Source organism: Etheostoma cragini, chromosome 15 (genome assembly GCF_013103735.1).
Source record: "Etheostoma cragini isolate CJK2018 chromosome 15, CSU_Ecrag_1.0, whole genome shotgun sequence".
NCBI classification, from domain to species: Eukaryota; Metazoa; Chordata; class Actinopteri; order Perciformes; family Percidae; genus Etheostoma; species Etheostoma cragini.
This window is the reverse complement of record NC_048421.1, coordinates 10,596,163-10,618,776: the sequence shown is the minus strand read 5'-3', so window position 1 is coordinate 10,618,776 and position 22,614 is coordinate 10,596,163. Positions and strand designations below refer to the sequence as shown.

The following is a 22,614-nucleotide window of genomic DNA, read 5'->3' as shown; positions in this document are numbered from 1 at the left end:
ATTAGGGCACCTCGGCAGCACCGCTCTCCTCCGAGAACCTGTCAGGTTATTTATAGCAGTGGCTCAGGTTGGGGTCTCATAGGACATCTCTTCATCCTGCATTGTTACTGCAGCCTGGCAGCCCTTGGGGCATCACCACAACCCAATTCACTCTGAAATCATGTGTCTTCTTGTCTGTCTTTATGTAATTGCCATGGATTTGGAGGTATTTTAAACACATTTGACACATTGCAGCATGTTACTATAAACACTGTCATTGTACGAATGACCTTGTCAGATGCAGCGATAAAAAAATAATCTAATCCATACAGAGCTTATTTTTTTCAGAAGATTTTAACTGGGATCTCAGTATTGATTGACCCATCTCTGACTGACAGATCAATGCTAACTGAGGGGAGCAGTAATGGCTCTGTAAACATCTGTTTGAGCTACAACCAGAGGCGTTACCTATTATTGGCTTCCCAGCCATTTCACATTGAAGCAAAATTCAATTGTATCCCAGTTACTATATGTGTGTGTACTGTATGTATATCAACTAGGATGTTTGTGTCTCTCATGTCATGTGGCTCACTTTGAGTAGCATTACGTATTGATTATCATAGCTTATATGTTCCCTGTAGGCGGGAGACCATTAACTCCTTCTCCAGCTGAAATTTGTGTCACACACATGCAGTGAACCCTCTGCCCTCTGTCAAGTTTGTGATGCAACATCTGCACCTGAAAAATGTATGGGATTAGTAATGTGACTATATAAAGTCCTGATTGGCAGTTGAATTTGATATACAGAGCTTGCCTTACACTGATGAATAGACCCAGCACCAATGCAAACATCCTTCCATTAGTGAGATTAACATGCCAATAATTGCTGGATTTGAGTAATAATTGCTCTCAGCTATAAAAATGCCTAACAAAATGGATTATGAAATTTGACAGACTGCAGTTTGTCACATAGTAGAACCTCAATTACATTTAGCAGATAGTCTCTGTGGCAAACTACTGTAAGTAATTGACTTATTAAATGGCACTGATTTCTACCTAATTTAGATAAACAACACTTTGCCGTCCAGAGATTTGCTGCATTCTGGGTGCCATTAAAACCTAAAAACGTCAATATTGATTGGTAATAGTGCCTAAGCTCCCTGACTTTTAACCCTCCCACACACAAACACAAAAAAAAAAAAAATACATTAAGCTGAGTCCTTGGCTGGCCCTGTGCCAATGATCCATGTCATGTAACATCCAAAAGGGAGAAATATAAAATCAAAGCTGTCGCTATAGCAACGCCCCTGCCAGATTCCACCAACCAATGGATTCCGTGGGGTTGTGAGATGCGCCAGGGAAAGGCCAGCGTCCTACATAAAGAGTGCGGGACAGGGAGCCGGGCGGCACACACAGGGCAACACACCTTTCTGCACACACACGACAAAGGCACAGCAGCAGGAAGAGTCAGGAGAAGATTGGCATAGAGTAAGGAAGAGAGGGGGTAAGGACAAAGGAACTGGCAGGGATTAACTAAGAAGATATGGTACGCTCATGTGAACAAGGGATCCCTGCCTGGGTCTATGTGGGCACCCTGCTCCTCTTAATCCACTCTGTCACAGTTAGAGGAGGTAAGATAAAAAATGGCATCAGTAGTTTCAGTTGTTTGCTTTCAAAGAATCATATCACCTTTGCATCTTTTTTTAATTTTAATTTTTTTAAATATCCTATGTTGTAAGAAAAACTGTAATTTTCTATTTCAGTCTAGCTTCCCCCATACTGTCAGTGGGTAGTAGGACACAGCATGAATGTGTGGCTCATGCTTAGCCTCAGGGCAGGGGATGGGTATCTGTCTATTCTACTCATCCTGTCCTCATCTATCTGTCTGCTGGGTGCAGGGAAAGACAGGCAAGTCCATTTGCTGCCTGGCTTTGTGCTGGCTCAGTAATACAGTTCAGTACAAGTGCTGAGGGAAAGCTTTTCTAGCTCCTTAAAGATCTTACTTTGACTGATTATAACCAAAGCTATTGAAGGCCACATTCCTGTGCTGCCAGACTAGATCTCATTTGAAATTCCTCGTGAGCACAGACTCATCTAATCATGTTTTAGGAACATAGTATAACATTTTTATTTTATGTTTTCTGCTCATGTCAGCTTAAGTGGAAAAGACACTGAAACAGTCTTTATTCATAGCTTGTTTTTGTCTACTTTAAAAGTAACTGATACTGTATACCGTCAACCCACTTAGGATGAATTTGGTACGTTTTTTTTTACAATTGGCTTCAATTGGATTGTGCCAGAATCATTGAAACACCCCCCCCCCCCCCCCCCCCCCCCCCCCCCCCCCCCCCCCCCCCCCCCCCCCCCCCCCCCCCCCCCACACACACACACACACACACACTTTGCTCAGCTGGCTTAGGATGCTGGCTGGTAAATGAGAATAAGGGTTACTTTGAAGTGCGGGTGCTTGATTATGGTAGAGATTTGAAGACTGTGAGACATTCCAGGGAGCCAATGTGCTCCCCCTGTGCCTCATTAAACCCCCAGTAATAGGCCAACAAGGCTGCTGATAGCTGTGGCAGAATGGAAACAGCAGCTTGTCATGCTGAGTCTTTCATGTATTATTCTCCAGTATCTGCCACTTGTACTTCCGAAAAGAGGACTCATAGAAGCAGCCATCTGCAATGGCACTGCAAACTCAGGATTCTTTTCTAGGCACCTTGTGTCAGAGGTTTTCTGACTCCGACACTTGGCTTGTCCTCTATCATAGAAACCAGAGGATTAGAAGGATGTGCAAGTGTGCTTTTTCCTCATAGTTCTATAGTATTGTCAGAGTTAGGGAGTGCTTTTCCAGTTCTTGCTGTTTCAAATCTGATTTAAGTTGTGGAACAAACAGACTAGAATTCTGCTGTGAAATCTTAAAAAGCAGAGTCAGGCTGATGCAAATTGAGGTGAAGAAGATAAGAATGAATCTCAGGACTGAAAAAAATGTGAAACTGATACTGTGATTAATTGCAATTCTGAGGCAAATTCCCTCTGCATTTAAAACACTGATGGTTGTTTTTCTGTTAAGTGCTGCCAGTCCATCATCTTACACTTTATTTCCACAGCTGCCCTGAAACAGGAGGTAGTGTTGGACAATTGGGCCACAGTGCTGAATCACTCCATGAGTTTGGTGCAGCGTATGGAGACCCTGCTGGCCCTGGGGAACGGCAGTGATGTCACTCTCCGGGTGCAGACCTTCAACACAGACGAGGTGAAGGTGATCCAGGCCCACAGTCTGGTTCTGGCGCTGCAGAGTGACGTGTTTGAGGAACTACTTCTCACTCGCAACAACAGTGCTGTGGTTTTGAGGGAGACACCCGACTGTGCGGCTGTCTTTGACAAGTTTGTCAGGTGAGGGAGACTCCGGTTGTAACCATTTGTTCAGAGTTAACCCCTGTTCATTCAAACCATTCAGTGAACAATTGAGCTACATGTAGATGCTTTTGTATTGTGCCTCTCTCTTTTTCTCTTTTGGAGAAGTGAGATTCTCCATCTTGTGCAATATTCTAAAATTACACCTGCTGTTTGAGGCTCATGGTTGGAAATTGGACAGTGTGGGTTTATTCAGTGAGTCAGATGTGAGAGAAAACAAGCAGTATGCCTTATTGAAACATATATACTGTATATATATAAATATATATTGTATACATGTATATTTTTTTGAATGTCTTATTTATATTTTTAAAATGTAGATGACAATTCCAGCCTTGTTTTCCATTTTCAGATATCTGTACTGCGGTGACATCTCAGTGCGGCTAGATCAAGCCATTTCTCTACATAAGCTGGCCAGCAAGTATCATGTGTGGGCCTTGCAACAGGGTCTGACCCAATTTATGACCCAACATCTGTCTAGTGATTCACCCACAGGCCATGTCATTGGCTGGTACAACTATGCATTACAAATTGGGGACATGGTCCTGCGGGACAGCTGCCTGCAGTACCTGTCCTGGAACCTGTCTTCTGTGCTGCAGAGCGGAGAATGGGGCTCGATCAGTGAAGACCTACTCCTCTCCTTGGTCCAACGCTCTGACCTCATTCTTCAGAGTGAGCTGGAGCTCTACGAGGCCCTGGAGGCCTGGATTAGGCAGAACCAGCCAGTCAGTTCGACAGTGGAAAGTGCCCTAAGGGCTGTTCGATACGGCATGATTCCCCCTCAGCACCTCTTTCGTCTTCAGAAGCAATCCCCCCTCATGCAGAAGCATTACGAGTCTATCCGTGATCTACTCTACCTAGCGTTCCAATTTCACTCTGCCTCACCTATCCAACTGGCCAAGTACTTTGATGTCAACTGCAGTATTTTCACTCCCCGTAACTACCTGTCCACTTCCTGGGGTTCCCCTTGGGTCATCAATAACCCCACCCGCGATGACCGCAGTTTTAGTTTCCAGACTCAGCTCGGGCCCAGCGGCCATGACTCCAGTAAGAGAGTGACCTGGAATGCCCTTTTCTCCCCACGTTGGTTCCCACTCAGTGCCAGGTCAACCTATACTGAGCTGGGTGCCATGCAGCCTACACGCACAGATGGAGGTCGACCTCGCATTATTGTAACACCAGCCACTTCTAGCCCAGACTTCGCTGGTGTGAGTTTTCAGAAGACAGTGATCGTGATGGCAAAACAGCAAGGGAAAGTGGTGGTTCGCCACGTCTTCAACTTCCACCAAAGCACAGAGGAGGCCGGGGATTTCCTGGTGGATGCTGACCTGCAGCGCCGTGCATCAGAGTACCTGATTGACAGCTCCCTCTATCTGCACATTGTAATAAAACCTCTCTACCATTCCCTCCTTGTTGCCAGGAAGTAAATGCAGTAACTATTAGTTATCCACCCACACAATCACATGCACAAATTCCAAAATAAACGCATATCACAGCACATGCTTATGCGTCATGTCTGTGACATCTCCATTGTTGGTTAGTTTCTGTATTTTGTTGTCTTCCAACTATTCAGCAAGGAGGTGTTTGTACAATAAAGGACTCACAATAAAAAAAGACAACAAACACTTCACTTTGCTATATTTTTTCAGGTATTCTATAGGGTAGGTATTATAGTGCATCAGTTTGTTCCTTAAACATATTAAATCTCTGCTATGGTTAATGTTGTTTGCATAGATGCTATAGAAAGTTTGCTTTAAAATTTAATGTTATTATTATTTTAATTTTTATGCATTTCACTATTCAGCAGTCAAATGTATATTTTTAGTTGATGGCACTTATATCCTGTGGCATACATTCATATAGGCATACTTGTTTGTTGTATACCAACATACCAAAATGTGTAACTTAATGTGCAATCCCACTACCAGTGTTCCTTTGTAGACTGTAGTTGACACAAAATAGAGAATCATTTGGTTAACAGTTTTTTCTTAATTATTGTTACACATGCATTTTATCTGGCTTTTAAATAAACTATACCAGTATGTGATTTTCATCCTGAAACAAAAAAATATTAATAAAAGACAATAATATAAAATGTGTTGGCCCATGTTGGATTTGCAAAAAATATTTTTTTGAAGTAAAATGAATGAATGAATGATCCTTCTCAGTTAAATATGTTTTATTATTTACATTAATTGTTGGGAAATAATCTCGCTTTATTTACAGGAAAAAAAGGCACTCTCAAGGTGCACACTACACATCCCATTATGCTTAGCGCGAGGCAGGAAATACGCCATTACGTTGTTGGAACCTTCAGCTGTCAAGACTTTGGCCACCCTAAAAGTGCAGGTTTTGTCAGCAAACTAACTCGAACTGTACGATCCGCGCCGACGTTTTTTAAAGTTGTGCATTTATCTGCTAATCGATCTTTGAACGCGCACGCGGGTGATTGAAGCCCTAAGAGTGCACGCAGACTCACCGTTTAGTTTTAATCGCTGCTAGTTTTTGCACAAGCCAGCGATCCTGAGCGGGTGTAAGGCTAGATGCAGGGAGGGAGGGAGTAAAAAAAGGCAAAAGTCTTTGTGCTTCCCTTCCCCCTCATCAAAGCAAAGGGGAAATGTCTCTGTCTAAAGGAGGTAAGTGGATTTTTCCACTCTTTTTTTTCTAAAAAAAAACCGTGCATATATTTTAAATATCAAGGTGCAGTTTGCGTGGAAGAAATTAAGCTAGCTATGTTTGAGTTGAGAAATGTAACCTAGCCAGGTGGAAAGCTGCATGTATGAGAGGAGGAAAAAGAAGCTAGCCAGCATGTCTTTCCTGCTTTCTATGATTCTGCTAAGTCTCTAGACATAGTGGTGTCTGAAAGTGTTCTTCACAGAAGAACTGATGTGTGCTAAATTGTGTAAATATCCATATTTTTAGGTATTAATAATTTAGCTAAATGCTACACTCGCGTCTTCCGTTTAAGTTACCGTGTTGTGGTTTGTGAAAACACTATTTTCACGACAATAAAGGACTTTTGCCAACCAATTTGCCCCCCAGCTGTACGCCACCACGCTGGGATTAGTTTCTCTTTTTCGGTAAAGTGAAGCACATTGGGACCACAGGTGCTTGTATTTTTCGGCCTCCTGACGAGTGGTCGATTTTGTTAAGTACTTTTTTGTTTGACCTGTGTGTTAGAGTAAACATATTTTGAGCGCTGCGTCCTTGTAAATGCTGAATTTTTTATTTTTTTATTTTTTTTCCCAGTGATGGAAATTCCTTTATTTTTAAAACAGTCGGCGATGCCAAGGAACCATGGCGCTATCACACACTTGGCTTCCGCCAGTCAGCGAGGCTATGCTGTGTAATCATTGTGTACTGTTGAATAAAATACACACCTTGGAAAAATCAAGGTCCTGATTTTGCGACACAGACACACATAGACACAGGCGCACGTACGTACGCACGCGCGCGCGCAGAGCATGATGATGATGTCAATTTACATTTCAAGTGCACCGCTTGTGCTGTTACACAATCATACTAGCGTTACCATGGTCGGGAGTACACACTGTTTTGAGAGGGCTGTGTAGATTGGCTGGGTCCTACTCAGGCAGTCACAGCCTTTGGCCTACCATGGCATGTTTTGACTTGCTGCACCAATACCTAGTGCAGCCTCTCTTTGTTGACAGTTCACTGGCTGCAAGCAGATACTCCATAGCTGCTGCACAGGTTCTTTGCTGTAATTATGGTCTGCACCAAAGCAGGCCTGATGTGTCTTTGTGAAAGAGATTTTTGTTGTTGTTGTTGTTGTTTTTTCTCCTTTTTTTCTGGCTACTACAAAGAGTTGTGAGTGGGTCTAATTGCAATGCAAGGCTGTTCATGGTATTGCTGAGGCATGTTGGGAGATTGGGTTCTCCCTAAAAGCACTGATAGGGTGGTGTGGAAGATTATATGTGCATGAGTCATCCTTTTCTGTATATGGGCCCACTCTGAGGCTGAAGCTTCATGACGATGACTCGCCACAAAGCTATTGACACTTTGATCCAATGCACAATCCAGAAATTCTTGTTAACATTAAGTGCATTACTGCACTCTTGATAGTTTCCACTGAACACCCTTTGGCTTTTGAAGAATTATCGCATTTCCTGTAAAAGGGCACCAGTTTCTGTCTGTAGTAGCTGATACTTGTAACACCAACACAACATATTGATTTTGATTAAAACCTGATGATCAATACAATGACAAATACTTGAGCTTAATAAACCTCTTACAATGTCAGAAAAAAATTTGCAGTGTGGGGATTTTTAATTTTTTAATGAAATGCAGAATGCAACTTGTGCTATATTTAGATATAAAACAAGATTTCAGTGCAAAAAATGTAAAGTTTCATGATAGACCACTGACTGTGGCACGAGTTACAAGCAAGCACTGGAAAATGGTATCTGTGTACATGTATTTTTCCCTGTGCTGGCCCGCACAGCTGCAGCTGAGGTTCTGTCAGGCTCGGTTCCAGGACCAGGCAGGTCTTGCAGCAGAATGCTGTTGTGAATCTGGCCTCAATTGGCCCTCACAGGGACAGCAAGCAGGCCAAGTGAAGTGACATCATATTTCCCAAAGGGTCCTGACAGTTGTTGTGTTTTAAGCGGATGTGTCCAGTCTGACTGGCCGTGAGTCATATCCCACCAAACACTCCCAGCTACAGGGTCACTGCACACACCACCCACTGTTACCTGAGAGGAGCTAGTATTTCAAATCCATTTTCACAGTAAATATGTCAATTAAATCTGAGCAGTAAGTCAGACTCAATTGAAACAAAAATGCATGTGTACCATTTTGGTAGTTTCCTAGATATCTCCAACATCTTGGCATGTCCGATGTTTCTCTGATGCCATGTTTGTGTGCTACAATAATTTTGGTCCATGAACAATAAGTCTTATTTGTCAGGTCATCTGAAGTCTTTGAGTGCTTGTACTTTATCCCACACAGAGGAAACACAAAATCTATTTTTGACTGAGCATGTGTGAGTAAATCACACTTCCATCTCTCCCTACCACATGAGACTACCATAGTCTGTCCGGACACTGTAGGCCTATTTTAGGGCTGCACCACAAAATGGACCTGTCTGACGTTTCAGGCCTTAGCCTCTAAAATCTTTGCAAAACTTTACTTCCCTTCCAGCTTAATCTAGCAAAGAGGGGTTTACCCAATCATACTTCCTCCACTCTGGAGTATTGTGACTCATTCAATGGCAAACACAATCCTACAGTAATAATGAGAGCTGTTGAATGTGTTCCAAATGAAGGTGCTTGTGCATTAAACCCGTTTCTCTGAACTGGGGTAGAATAGTTGCACAGCCCAGCCCAAGCCTGCCAGCAGCAAGACAAGAACAGGAAACAACCAGCCAGGTCTGAACTGTTTCTCATCATATCCCAGTGGGTTAAATTGTGGCCAAGTCCTCCAAGCACACACACAGACAGAGGCCAAGAAAAGTGTTCTGTTTTTCCCGTCGACCTTGCCACAAGAGCGAACATGCTGAACACGAGTGTCCGTGTCAAGAAAAGTTGAGGTTGTTTTTCCTGTGTTGCTGCTAGTAGGCCCAGTAGCTGTGTCATTCTGGCAGGGACTCACAGCCCCTTGTGGGAAGTCCTAGAAGCTGCTGGTAAACTGTGTTTATGAATGGATTGCTGTCACTGGTTTAACTCAGAAAGGTCCAAGAGCTCCACTGTTTACAGCACCATACTCCAGACATAAAAAGAGTTAATTAAACTTGAGATAAAAAAAAGAAACTAAACGGAAACCTCTTCCCCTGCACCCCCTCCCTTCTATTTGAGTCATCATACTATTGTTGATTAGTCATTTAGTCCACCTTCTCCCTATTGCAGGGCCTCAGCTTTGAGTACACCTAATCTCCAGATAGATAACTGATCATTTGCTGCAGTTTGTGTCAGAGACAACTGCAAATTGATAGGTATTGATTGGTAACCATGAAAAAACTCCTTCCTACCAGTCTAGAATAAAACCCCTCATCAATTGACCCAGTGTTTGTTATATACAAGTAGAGTCCATTTAGTTTGCACCTAACGGCCTGAAGAAGATCTCCATTGTCGCAAGCCTCGTCTCTAATGGGCCCATAAGAGCCTGTAGATGTGAAGTCCATTTCCCTTAGTTCTTCTACAAAACACTGTGGTAATGGTTTTCTAATTTCTTGTCTCTAAGGGAAGAAGAAGAACCCCGGGCTGAAGCTGGCCAAAGAAGTGTTTGCACAGCCAACACCAGCAGCAGCAGCGTAAGGCTCCTTTTTACAGTTGGGTAGTGACAGCAGCCATACCATTGTAAGAAGGTCTCAAAATTAGAGCTAGAATGCTAAAATGGCTTGGATAATATATCGCAACGGTATTAGGATATTGCAGCTACAGTATACATCTGTATGAGCGTATAGGTTAGCCAATAAGAGAAATACAGAACAGAAATGCCCAAAATGTGTTTGTGGAATTTCTGAATTGAATTTATTGGTTTTGACAAGGATTGGGGGCCAATATTTGCTTGCTTTATTAAATGGCTCTAATAAACATATACAATTTCTTTTAGTGTTTATTTTCCATTATTGCGCTTTGTGGCATTAAAGCTGACTGACCACACGCTGTTGCTCTCCCTGCAGGCCTCCTCGAGATCTTGACTCGAAAGCTTGCGTCACAATTGGAGATCAGGTAAAGTTGGGTCTGTATCCCTGAATATCCCTGTATATTCTGAAAACTCACATTAATGTAATTTCTGCCTTTGTCCAGAATTTTGTGGTGAAGGCCGATGACTTGGAGCAGATTGAAGAGCTGGGCAGGGGAGCGTATGGCGTGGTGGACAAGATGAAACATGTGCCCAGTGGTGTAATCATGGCTGTCAAGGTGGGCTGGGAAGCTGCTACTCAGGTTACCTGATCTGTAAATGCACCATGCTCTTTTTAAAATAGTACCATGACTCATAGATGTATTCAACATATGAGCTCAACTTGTAAACATTTGGATGAGATGTAATGGATCTATGACATGTTATATTGAGGCGGGTTTAGGACACAGCACACTATTTCATTTATACTATATATCCGCCCGCTGATGACACTGGCAGCCCAATCTGTGATGTCTGTCTTCCCAGAGGATTCGTGCCACCGTCAACACTCTGGAGCAGAAGAGGCTGCTGATGGACTTGGACATTTCCATGAGGACGGTGGACTGCTTCTTCACTGTGACCTTCTATGGCGCCCTCTTTAGAGAGGTAAATTAACTATGACATGTATGAACTTCTTAATGTGCTATGTTGAGTGTTTCAGTGTCTCATCTTGTTCTTTATTCTTGGGTGGGATCTTTTTTATTTTTATTTTTTCAGGGTGATGTTTGGATCTGTATGGAGCTGATGGACACATCTCTGGATAAGTTCTACAAGAAGGTCATTGAGAAAGGCAAAGACATCCCTGAGGACATATTAGGCAAGATCACTGTAGCAGTAAGTCCTGTTCCATATACTATAAGTGTCACTAAGATCAAGTGTGTTTACATGAAGCCTACCTTAAAGGAATAATCCAGCATTTTGGAAAAGCACGCATATTTACTTTGTGTCTTATAGCAAAAACAATTATTTGTGGTGTTACAGGGAGTTAATGTGCTGCAATTGTTTCTTGGCGAACAGTTGCTTTCTGGAGTCTTGTCATCCCTGTGAGGTTGCCAGGCAACCAGCATAATAGCCGAAAACGCTCTGAAGTGTTGGAAAGGGCAATAAACTATTGCTTCCCGAGAAATAGTCCCATCGTGCGACGCCTCCTAAAACCACCCATTGTAATATTTACATTTCTGTAGAACAAATCATTTGGCATAATGTTGGTTTTTTTTACCTCTTGGAAATGGTTCTGTGGGCTAAGGCTGCATCCCATAGTTTTTGGGTTGTGTTGCTTCATAAAATATGTTACTCCAGAGAAAGAACAACACCAAACCTGACAATGAGCTGTTAATAAAACAAATAATTAATCTTGGGGAAATCTTCTAAATATTGTTTTAATAAGTTGCATGTAAATTCATATAACTGAGAAATCATCTACATCTAAAGTTCTTTAAAATATTTCCTTCATTTTCTCTGTTCACTCCGCAGATTGTCAAGGCATTAGAGCATCTGCACAGTAACCTGTCAGTGATACACAGAGGTAATCAGATCATCAGTGTATAATCAGTGTATCGTTTCCTGTTCCCTGTTCCTCCATGTTTCTTGGTTTGCTATGTTCTCTTTCATCATTTTTCCACAACAATGTCCCTCTGCAGATGTGAAGCCCTCCAATGTTCTGATCAACACTCAGGGCCAGGTGAAAATGTGCGACTTTGGCATCAGTGGCCACCTGGTAGACTCAGTGGCTAAAACAATGGATGCAGGCTGCAAGCCCTACATGGCGGTAAGTGGAGACTGCTTGTATCGGCTAGCTGAGATTTAAATAAGTATTTGCTCAAAAGTGACTGATGTCGGTGTCTGTGGTCTTGGAGCTCCTCAAACAGGCCAGGAGCTCCGTAACCATTTTGAAATTTAGACCGTAGACTAGTGCTGGGCGGTATATCGATCTATGCCATACCCCGGTGTTAATTGATTGCATGTTATGGATTTTTCATATACTGTAATACTGTTACAATGCCGCAGAGAGCGCTGCAAATTAATCTGAGAGAGAATTGAAAATAGGACCCGTATTAAATGTGTGCCCTTCTCACTCATGGTAGTAACTTTATAACCCAACAATTAATAACCCACAACTAACTCTCTGTAACAGGATGAAACACAATAGCACACAGCAGTTTGTGTGCTATGTGCAATACAACTAGGAAATACAATTTCTGATACTAATACTTTTACACTGCCGAACAGCATGCTGGGTAACATTATAGCTGCTAGCTAGACAGACATAACAGTCTGTTAAGCCGGGAGAGGCTCTGGTCCCTACTCCACATTCAAGATCAGAAGTAAGTTAGAGGATGAAGAAAGACCGGAGATACACCAGAACAACGTGTGCTGAAGAGCGGAGCCGTCTGCTGGTCCAAAGTTTTTTTTGTACCTAAAAAAATCGGACATAATTTAGCCTCTGTTGTTGCCCATTGCTCTAACATTACTTGGTTGTGCTAACGTTACTCGGCCGTGTACCATTACTCAGCCATGCTGACATGTCACTTCAAGCATGCGACACAGCAACATTAGGAGCGCAATAACAATCCACCTACACACCGTCCCGCTACACACCGCTAAGAAAGAGGTTCAGAGCAATGATTAAAACACGTGATTTAGGATGTCTTGCCTCGCTGAAATACGTCCGCCGACCTATTAACGTTATTCAAACACCAAAGGAGGCCGACAGCTGCGCTACCTTTAGCCGCCCGCTTTTGTACAACAGCCTAACTTACCTGTGGCCAAGGTAGTGTTTATACAACTTACAACTGTGATGTTTTGAAAGAAAAACAATGTTAAAGTTTATTTTACTACTACTACTTTGCAGTTTGCACAATAAACACAGTTTAGATTCTGTAACTGTTTCATGCATTCACCTTCATATAAAATTATTGTATAATGTTGTGGAGCCAAGCAACGCTTTTAGTAATCAATTTTAGTAAACATGATGATATTGCAAATAAAATGATATGTTCTATGTACTCCTGACAGTAGAATAAGCCATACACCTATATAAAGGCCCAGTCAAGCAAAAGAAGGAAAAATACTGTGAAGCCACCAGAATCTTTTTGGTCCTACCGCCCAGCACTCCCGTAGACTCACTAATCAGGCCTCTACTGTCCTAACCCTAAAGCTATCAAACATTTGCCTCAAATGTAGGCCCACAAAACCAGTGTGTTATTTTAAACCCCCTCGAAAAGCACCCTATTACACTTATTCTCATCTTTACCTGCCCCTTTAATTATTTGATTGTTCTTTTTAATTCAAGTCTGACATTAAAATAGCTTCCATCAGTTTGTATTTAGTATAATTCCTTAATTTGTCTATGTTTAGAAAAAAATAGTTCATCATACCTTATATCTATATATAAAAAAAAAGATAAAAAAAAAAAAAAGTACAGTATAATTCTTGTTCAAATGATTTTCAGATAGTGGTGGTACTTAATCTGTTGCTAATAATTTCCATTTCAGCCGGAGCGGATCAACCCCGACCTAAACCAGAAAGGCTACAGTGTCAAGTCAGACATCTGGAGTCTTGGTATCACGATGGTGAGTTGGCTTGGATGTCAAAATGTGGCTCTTCATCTCATTGGTGATACGTTTTAGGGTAATTAATCCATGTTATTGCTGCCCTTTGCACGTTCACTAGCTCTCACTGTTCTTTTATTTAGTTTGTGGATAGAAACAAGTGCACAATAAAAACAAATACAGAAGTATTTCCCTGCAGTAAAAAGTTTTACTACTTTCCATGCAGCCTGCTCTCAGTTCAGGCTGTGACGAGGACCTTGTTTTTATCTTTACATTTATAATTCTCCGATAATATACGACTTCATGTTATTCTGCTATTCCAACAAAAGTATATTTTGTCACCGTGATTATTATAATGTGATATGAACCACATTTACTAAAACATTGCCAAAGGAGATCCAATTACAGGTAACTGTATTTCCAAACAGCACTAATGCTGAGTCATGGTGACCGTTTACTGTTTGGATACCTGTGCCAGATGGAGGGAAGATAGTAGTCCATGTTGTTCTTAGTTATTAAATAACATTGCTTACAGATTGAAATAATTTGCATATAATAGTATTAAATAGTACAAAAAACAAAGCTATTGTAGAACTTTTAACAGAAGAGTAAAAAAACTTGTAATTAAAAATAAAGTCAAAATAGTTTGAGTTGCAGGTGATCAGGATTACTTGCCTAGCATTAGCAAGCATTGCACTGAGCTGTAACCCCAACAATAACATGGCGTCATGTAATTTAGCTCAAACATGTACAATCCTTGTTAAATCAGCTTTTCTCTGTCCTAGATTGAGCTGGCCATTTTAAAATTCCCCTACGACTCATGGGGCACCCCGTTCCAGCAGCTCAAACAGGTGGTGGACGAGCCGTCTCCACAGTTGCCCGCCGACCGTTTCTCCCCAGAGTTTGTAGACTTCATCTCCCAGTGGTGAGTCTCGCACCAAATGACAGCATGCAGTGTGGTATCATTTCCTCAACGTTATGCTCCCCATTCACTAAAACTAAAGTGGCACTTAAGCCCAGCAGAGGTCACTGTTTGCTTTGGTTTTACTAAAGGGGTGGCATCAGTGTAGTAAATGTGTAGCGGGTATTTTTAGAAGTTTAAATAAAGTTATAACACATTTATATTTTGTTATTTGCTGCCGTTCTAACTTTTGCATATATATTTCTTTTTTTTTACAGCTTAAGAAAAAAGCCAAATGAGCGACCAGCTTATACAGAATTAATGGTTAGTAGTTTTAAGATTATTTTTCTCTATTTAGCCCAAAACAACAAAAATACAAACAACAAATGTTATTCTGCTGCTATGTCCATTGCCACTATCAACATCCCTGCTGTAATGGTCAGTGTGCTCTGGTTCTTCATTTTTGTCCACAAGAGGCCAGACTTACCCAGTGAACCCACTTAGACTATGATGTGTATTTAAAAAAATAAATGAATATCAACATCATTAGATTAGTTTTTTGCCGTTTAAGAACATGTTCCCAATTTTTTGGTTTGTTTTCTTTTTTTTGATGCAGCAACATCCGTTTTTCACCATGCATGACTCCAAAGACACAGACGTGGCCAGTTTTGTCAAGGTCATCCTGGAAGAGTGATGGGCTCCCTCCTGGCCCCAACCCATCAGGGTAGGCGGGACCTCTCCGCAAAAAAACCAATGGCCTACCATTTTTTTTTTTTTTTTATAATCACTGGAATGACAGACTCTCATGCACCCACACACAACAGGGGGATGACCCAAAGAGCCCACCAGCACTGGAGTGGGACAGTGGTGGTAATATGAACTTGTACGGTCAAAAACCAACTGGAGAGGTTAAATTCGCTCCTCAAAGCTTCCTGTGTGTGCAATTATTCAACGTGACAAATATGAACTGAACCAGATTTGTTTGTTTTTTGTCTTGTTCTTTTTAGTTTTTGCCCCACTGCCCCTTTCTGTTTCTCTCTTCAGAACGGACAGAGCCAGCAATCATTTCTTTGCGACACATATTGTATGGATACTTTGAATTTCATCTGCAAAACCAACAGTTAATGTTAATGTTGTTGTGTATTGAAAGCTGTATTTGCATATGAGTTTGTATGTGTTCTCATTATACAGAGTTTTGATACTGTATATCATCGACAAGTGTGAATTTTACCGAACTAGGGCCTTATTTGTCAGTTGGCATCAAGTGAACAGTTTGACCTGGTTCTGCCCTGAGGTGATTGGTCAGTGCCGGGGCTGCAGTTGTCGCGGGCTGGGCCGCGGGAGGCTACAGAGCTGAGACAAAACATGTAAGAAATGTCAAAGCTCACATTCTGGACCAGAGAGTTGCAGGTCCTTTCTAGATCTCATGATGGCGTGAGGTAGGAATGTAAAACGTCCCATATCATCTGCTCCGATAGTGATCCGAGCTGAGGACCTTCATGCAGTGACCCCTCTGTACTCGTCTTATTTCTTGGGTATTAATGAGTCGGCTCAGCGCTGCCATTGTTACTTTCTGAAAGTATTCAGGGGTTGCCTTTTAAAGCTCGCAGCTTTATCTCTTTCTGTGTGCCATTTTGCAAATTTTTCTCATGAAATACTGCATTAATTGTGTATTTTCTTTTCTTTTTGGACTTGTTCTGGCCTGCATTTTGATTTTTATTTCAGCAGCATTTAAACTCATCCCTTTGCCTACGGTTTCCAATTCTGGAGTCAGCATAGTCTTTTCATATGAGGCACTTATGTATGTTTGTTTTTTCCAGAGACATTATTATGCATTACACAGGCAGTATGTTAGGGAAATAATTTATGTGTTGAAGATGTAAATACTCCTTTTTTTAATGTAACATTACACTGTCCTAACTTGGAAGTGCAGATGAGTGGTAGTTGTTGGTAGTGGTTAGTTTTAATGCAGTGTGACACGCATACACAAACACTTGTACTCACAGGGCCAGCTGACTATCGAACGCCTATTTTGGACTGATGTGCTGTCAGGCTCCACCGCTCAGGTTTCTGCGCCCTCCTTCATGTGGAGACGGCACCATTTATTTTTCCCCAGGTCGTACTCCGCTTGAGTGCCGGACCGAGAGCCTGTTTTCAGTCCATGGTGGGCATCCATTATCTTTTCTGTCTTAACATACTATGCAGAGCCCCTTCACCTTGGATACTCGGCAAGAGGATCTTGCCATGTGGCAGTTTCCCCACTCCCAAGTGTTCACAGACTGTGATTGTGGTGATGACAATGATAGTGATGACTGCCATGCCTCAGTTCATTGCTAGCTCTCATCGCCTCTGGTTTACACTGTAGTGCAACCTTTATCAAAAGTCAGTGAGTTAGGAGTATTTATGATTGTGAAAAATAAGGGAAAGCTAGCAACGTCACAAAGAAGCTGCTATTTTTTTTTTCCCCCACTTTTTTTGTTTGTTTGTTTTTAGTCGGCCTTCTTTGGATGGCCATTCCCTCGGTGTGTGTATAAGTGAGTTTTACGCGGATCACAATGAGAATGGAACACTTGCTCTACCTCTTACTCCTTCGCTCTATTTGCCACCTTTTCATTGGGTGGGACTGACAAACTTGAACTGTGGAAAGACAAAAAAATAAAGGCTTTATTGTTCAGTATGTCTGTTTTTATAAATTTCTTTTTGTGATCAATGCTGGTTTAGCAATTAAAATAAGTAGTTCCTGTTGATGTGGGTAATGCAGAGATTACAGCGTTGTCCAAGTTTAAAGGATAAGGCTGGCTATATTCTATATTTTTCTTATTGCCATTGAAAGCAACAATGAAATATATAAACAATTTCTAATCAAATTTTCCAAAATTGAAAAAACTTGTCATCTGAAAAGCCTTTAAAGTCAAGAAGCTACTTCTTGAACATCTTTGATTGTATTTCACCTCACTGGTACATGAAGCAACATACCTCCGCCAACACAGAATGCAGGGCTGTTTTCATTCCAAATACACCATCCATTCCTATTTTGAGATACGTTTGCTAAAAACTACAGCGCCCCGTTGTTTTAGAAAGTTAACTGTTTCAAAACCTGGTCCGGCAAGGTTCTATACAGGTATAACCTGTGGGAAGTTTTTATGTAGAAACAAAAATACCACTACATGTATTTTTTTTCATCCTGTAGCTCAACATCCTGACTTATTTGACAAAATTGTATCAAGTGCAGCCAAGTCAGTCATCAAATTAGATTTTTTCCAAGCAAAATAAAGCTCATATTTCAAAGATTTTCAGTTTAATTTTGAATGGACTAATTTTGATTGCCTACATTAAATGGGTCTCTTTTCTACATGCATGTTGCTTTGTTGACCCATTTAATTCCTACTTTCATGTCACTAACAGTTCCACTTAAACTCATTCCTGCAACCGCCACTTTAACGAGACGTGAGATACTCGAGCTGACCGATCCAGCTGATAAAAGGAAGCCAAGTCTTTGGGTTTCTACCCGCAACAGTATCCAACACTCACTTTTCCCCCGTCTTGTCAGCGAGACCGTTTTTTGTCCTTTCACATGTGATACTGTAATGAAGGTATCAATTGAGCAATTGAGATAGAGATGGTCTACCTGGCATTGGTACATGAGCATGGGAGGTTAAGCCCTCTTTACCCTCTGCCGTTATATTGCCTGAACTCTGTTTTCAAATTCAATTCTTACAATTAATACAATTTTTACATCACAGTATGCCTGTTGTCATCACCCTTTATGTAAGTACACAAAAGTGAACACACACTTCTTGGCAAGTTGCGGGTCTTCAGGATATGTGATGAATAGAAAGAAGATTCTCATTTTGATAGCTCTTTCTGAGTGCTTTTTTGCTGTGAATGTTAACGGAGGTTAACAAAAGCTCACATTGAGCAGACTACTCTTCTCTGAGTGTGTCTGTCAAAGACCCATGACTTCATGCCAGGAGAAGACAATTCCATGCCATAGACTGCAGGCAGTGGTCCAGTGTTGTGCAGATGAGTGGTTTGCCAGCCAAACTAAAGACACTCTTTTTAGGAAAGAAGGCCTTTGGTGATGAGGAATTGCATAATGCTGCTCAAAAGATTGGCGTCTGAGGGGAAAAATAAGCAACATCCAGTTGAATTACTCTCCCGGCTCATTTCAATGGGGAATGTGATGCAGAAGTGAATCACAACCTCTCTCTAATGCAGATGGGTATTTTAAGAACTCAGCAGGGTGGTAGTGAATGGTTGAGTAATTGTGGCGTGTTTTGTACATAACAAAGTAATGTTCTAAATGCAAGACATTAGAAAAGTTGTGGAGTGTAGCTATTTACTCAAGTACTATGCTTAAGTATGAATTAGAGGTACTTTAACTTAAGATAATTTAATTTACTTAACTCTTACCATTTTGTGCTACTTTATACATCCCACTCAGTACAATTCAAAGGGAAATATTGTACTTTTTACTGCACTGCAGTTATCTGACGGTGTACTTTACTTTAAACCCTACTTACAAACTAATGCATCAATAATGATCTAGGGATATATAACATAATAATCGCAGTAGCATTTTTTTTGCATTATGATTTGATGCTCAAGGAAATGCATGTAGTTACAGAACAATGAGAGCTAGTTTTCCCAACACTAGTTTTCTCAATACCTTCTTCTGGAAAATAGGCAAATGTCATGGAAGATGTTAGACTTGCTATACATTTTTGACTCATAGTTATGTATTCCATTATTTATTTATATATATATATGCAAAAGTGAAATCCCAGCAGACAATCATGTTTCTCAAGTGGATTGTGCAATACCAGAAGGCCAGCTGTTTCTAGTCTGTTTCCAGCTGTAAAAAGGTGCATAAGAGATGATACTTTGGCCAGTCATCACACACTTTTGACGTTTAGCACCCATGATTTAGGTATAGCTAGTGACGCAAGCCAGGGCTTTGCTTCTTCCTGTCGGCTCAGCCTTTACTGTATTTTTTTTATTTTTTTTCTTAAGCAGGTCTGATCTAACAAAGAAGTGCAAGTGATTGAATGTATGCCTATTTTTTGCTCAGTGAAGTTTGGGAACTCTGTTTGCTGTTGCCCCAAGAGACGTACAGATGGACAGATGAGTGCCAGATAAGACATGTTAAGTATGTGCACTCCATTTTGGAGTTATTTTGTTAATCTCCTGCCAGATCTCACGATCTCCTGACCTGCTTGGGTCCTGCAGATGAATATCCAGTGTGGCAGCATTTGCACACCAGCGAACATCTCATTACCGGGCCACACAATGTTCCATACAATCATCCCAATGATGACTGTGATATGCCAATTATAATAATCCTGTATTGGGAGTTTTAAATGGACAAGTTGTGGTCGTACTTGGGGCATCAGCCCTCATCAACCCCTAATGAATCATACAAGCATTGTATGAGTTTCTCTTCTTCAGGCAATACACAGGGTGGCCTTTTGTGGAAAGTTAAAATGAGTTCCCTTTATCTGAAGAGTGTAAAAGAGCCTTTATGATCTTTTTAGGCCCTGGGCTGACACTGCACAACTTTATGCAACCTGCTCTACTATAGATGGGCTCCTATTGCACCGTTAAGTCTAGTACGGGTGGAGAGACGGAGAGAGAGAGAGTGTTGACATGGACTTTGAGAGACATGCCAGGTTTAGCTAGCCTCTTTACAGTTGAAAGGGTGTCTGACCTCTACACATACACGCAAACATGCACATATTGTAAAACCTACACTAGATAAAATTTTATGTCAGAACTCTTTTCAGAGCATCCGTTTTTAAGCAGCCACCCTGTCATTTTTGCAAATGGGGTAAGGATAATATACGTTAAATAAAAAACGGCCTACTTTGTATATGCACTGCACCTCACAATGAGTATGCCTAACTTGGCTCGACAATAATCACCAAAAAGGTTTAATAATATTTTTTTCATTGGAGAGAGCATCATGAACATTTGTATTTGATATTGGATTCAGGGAGCCAGCTTTTATATAACCATGCAATTGGCAACATTTTGGTTAAGGAATGTAGTGAAAGGTGTGTTTTTATTTCCAGTGTTGGAAAGTACCTAAGTTAATACTTAAGTGCTGGACTTGAGTACAATTTTGAGGGACGCACTTTACTTGAGTTGTGAAGTGAGTTGAAGAGTATGTTCCCGGGAATGGAGGACCCAAACGCAGAGAAGGGCAGGCAGGAAGACAGGAAGAAGAAGGTTTGAAAAAAGTATTTATTTAACAAAAACAAAATCCAAGAAACAAGAAAAAAAAGAAAAAAAACTCGAGCTCAGGGGCTGGCAAAAACTCACGGGGAAGGAAAACAGCGGGAAAGCGTACATACAAACACACCAAACAGAAAACAAGGATTTGACACAGAACAAATAAAGCACTAAGACTTAATACAGGAGGTAACAAGGAAACAAGAAGCAGGAGACAAGAAGGCTGGGAAACAGGTGGAAAACATCAGGTTATCATTGAGGCGGGAAAGCACAGGAAGTAGAACTTAAGACAAGACAAGACTAGACTATAAAATAAAACAGGAAACAGAACATGTACCAGACCAGACCAAAAAAACCTCGCAGATTCTGATTATTAATTCACAGTATTCATCAACTAATGTTTATACACTGTCAGTGTGTAACATAATATAGAAATTAGCCCCACCTTTACAAGCTGCAATGTTAGTGATGCACACACAATTATATTCATCACGCATAGTAACACTGTGAATTATCTATATTCTTCTACAATGGGCCAAAATGCATAATGAATGTTGGTTGCTGAGACCGCAGCATTTGCAACAATGTTGCTAGACGCTTGTCTCACATGTATTGTTTCTCAGCACAGCGAAGTAGCTATCTGGCTATAATGACATTGGCTAAATTGATGCTGGCTATATTGACAGTCGTATAAGCCTGTGGTCACGCGGAAATATGCTCCCCACTGACAGACACACTTCCTCAGCTTAAAGTTACAGTAGGAACTATAAATTCCACAACCTCGCTGTCTTTCCCACCTGACTGAAGTACACATGTTATTGGCTTAGAATTAAGCCAACAATCGCTAAACAAACTGCTAACTCACGGCCCTCCCTTTCCAATTTACAGCCCCCTCTCTTGGCTTAAAATAACTCACCATTGTCAACTATGGCTACTAAAAAGGTTACACGTTGTTAACTGCAGTGGCCCGCTGGACTGGTCCTCTGGTAACATCAGCAGTTAGCAGGGTTAGCATGGCAACGTTAGCCAGGACCGGGATCATTTTATTATCTGTGTGTCAATTGTTTTTGCAAGTTAGTAAACAACTCAAACAGCTATTTAAGACAAGTGAGTATGCAAATGTTGAAATGATTTTAAATGCCCGTCCCTAATAAACGTGATAAATTAACCTGAAGCTAATGCCTACCTATTCAGGAGGAGTTTAGCTAACTCATCATCCTTTTGGGCTTTACACTGTCTCAATCTTTCAAATACATCTCCAATATTTACCCGGGTTTGTTACGTCTTCGATCACGCAACTTTTAGAAACATGACTTTGTTTTATTTATTTTTTCTATGTCAGGTAGAATCTATCTCCACTGACCCTGTTTGTGTGTTTGCTGCTCTCATGGCTGTACTTGTAACGTTACAGCTGTAGCGAGCTGGCTTTCCCTTCTTACAGGTAAATCTGGCACCTCGGCCCGGCTGACAAACTGGGCCGTTGTTAACAACATACAGGCCAAAACACAAACAGAAATTCCGTCATGGAACTGTAATTACAAAAGGAGAAAATACTGGCATTAGCATTGTCGTCATAAACGATAGTATTTCAACTTTGCATGTTTCTTTAATATCTGTTGATGCATTGGGGTCATTTTTGGATTTAAATATATTACATATTGGACCTTTAAATATAAGCATGTTTTAATACAATGCTTATGCTACGGTAATTGTGTGAAAGTGTACTTCTGCAATGTTGGACGTAAACTTCCTTCTATCAAAAGCCTTCAGGCCAGTGCTGTACTCTCTGGATTCAAAGGATTCAGTGACTCTAGTCCATTAATAAAAATCTGTTGCAGAAAAGAAAATGTCTCAGAGGGACTTTCGACAGGATGAGGCAATTACATAATTACA

The 22,614-nt window shown here is 41.1% G+C and overlaps 2 protein-coding genes across 2 annotated transcripts; both read left to right on the top strand.

Moving 5' to 3' along the window:
- The first annotated feature begins 1,349 nt into the window (after positions 1-1,349).
- On the top strand, positions 1,350-5,491 carry btbd17b (BTB (POZ) domain containing 17b). Its single transcript, XM_034895040.1, has 3 exons — positions 1,350-1,610; positions 3,090-3,375; positions 3,749-5,491. The coding sequence occupies exons 1-3, from the start codon at positions 1,523-1,525 to the stop codon at positions 4,821-4,823; spliced, it is 1,449 nt and encodes a 482-aa protein (XP_034750931.1). The 5' UTR covers positions 1,350-1,522; the 3' UTR covers positions 4,824-5,491.
- A 195-nt stretch (positions 5,492-5,686) lies between these two features.
- On the top strand, positions 5,687-17,167 carry LOC117958358 (dual specificity mitogen-activated protein kinase kinase 6-like). Its single transcript, XM_034894687.1, has 12 exons — positions 5,687-6,032; positions 9,595-9,664; positions 10,037-10,085; positions 10,164-10,277; positions 10,525-10,644; positions 10,756-10,872; positions 11,512-11,563; positions 11,679-11,806; positions 13,533-13,610; positions 14,375-14,514; positions 14,769-14,814; positions 15,107-17,167. Exons 1-12 carry the CDS (start codon positions 6,014-6,016, stop codon positions 15,182-15,184), a joined length of 1,011 nt encoding a protein of 336 aa, XP_034750578.1. The 5' UTR covers positions 5,687-6,013; the 3' UTR covers positions 15,185-17,167.
- The last annotated feature ends 5,447 nt before the right edge of the window (positions 17,168-22,614 follow it).

Bases quoted from the DNA above. Each gene is read 5' to 3' on its own strand.
- btbd17b (XM_034895040.1), top strand. From the start codon at position 1,523: ATGGTACGCTCATGTGAACAAGGGATCCCTGCCTGGGTCTATGTGGGC. The intron at 1,611-3,089 runs GTAAGATAAAAA...TTATTTCCACAG, and splicing joins CTCTGTCACAGTTAGAGGAG to CTGCCCTGAAACAGGAGGTA. The intron at 3,376-3,748 runs GTGAGGGAGACT...TTCCATTTTCAG, and splicing joins GTCTTTGACAAGTTTGTCAG to ATATCTGTACTGCGGTGACA.
- LOC117958358 (XM_034894687.1), top strand. The intron at 11,807-13,532 runs GTAAGTGGAGAC...TTTCCATTTCAG, and splicing joins GCTGCAAGCCCTACATGGCG to CCGGAGCGGATCAACCCCGA. The intron at 14,515-14,768 runs GTGAGTCTCGCA...TTTTTTTTACAG, and splicing joins GTAGACTTCATCTCCCAGTG to CTTAAGAAAAAAGCCAAATG.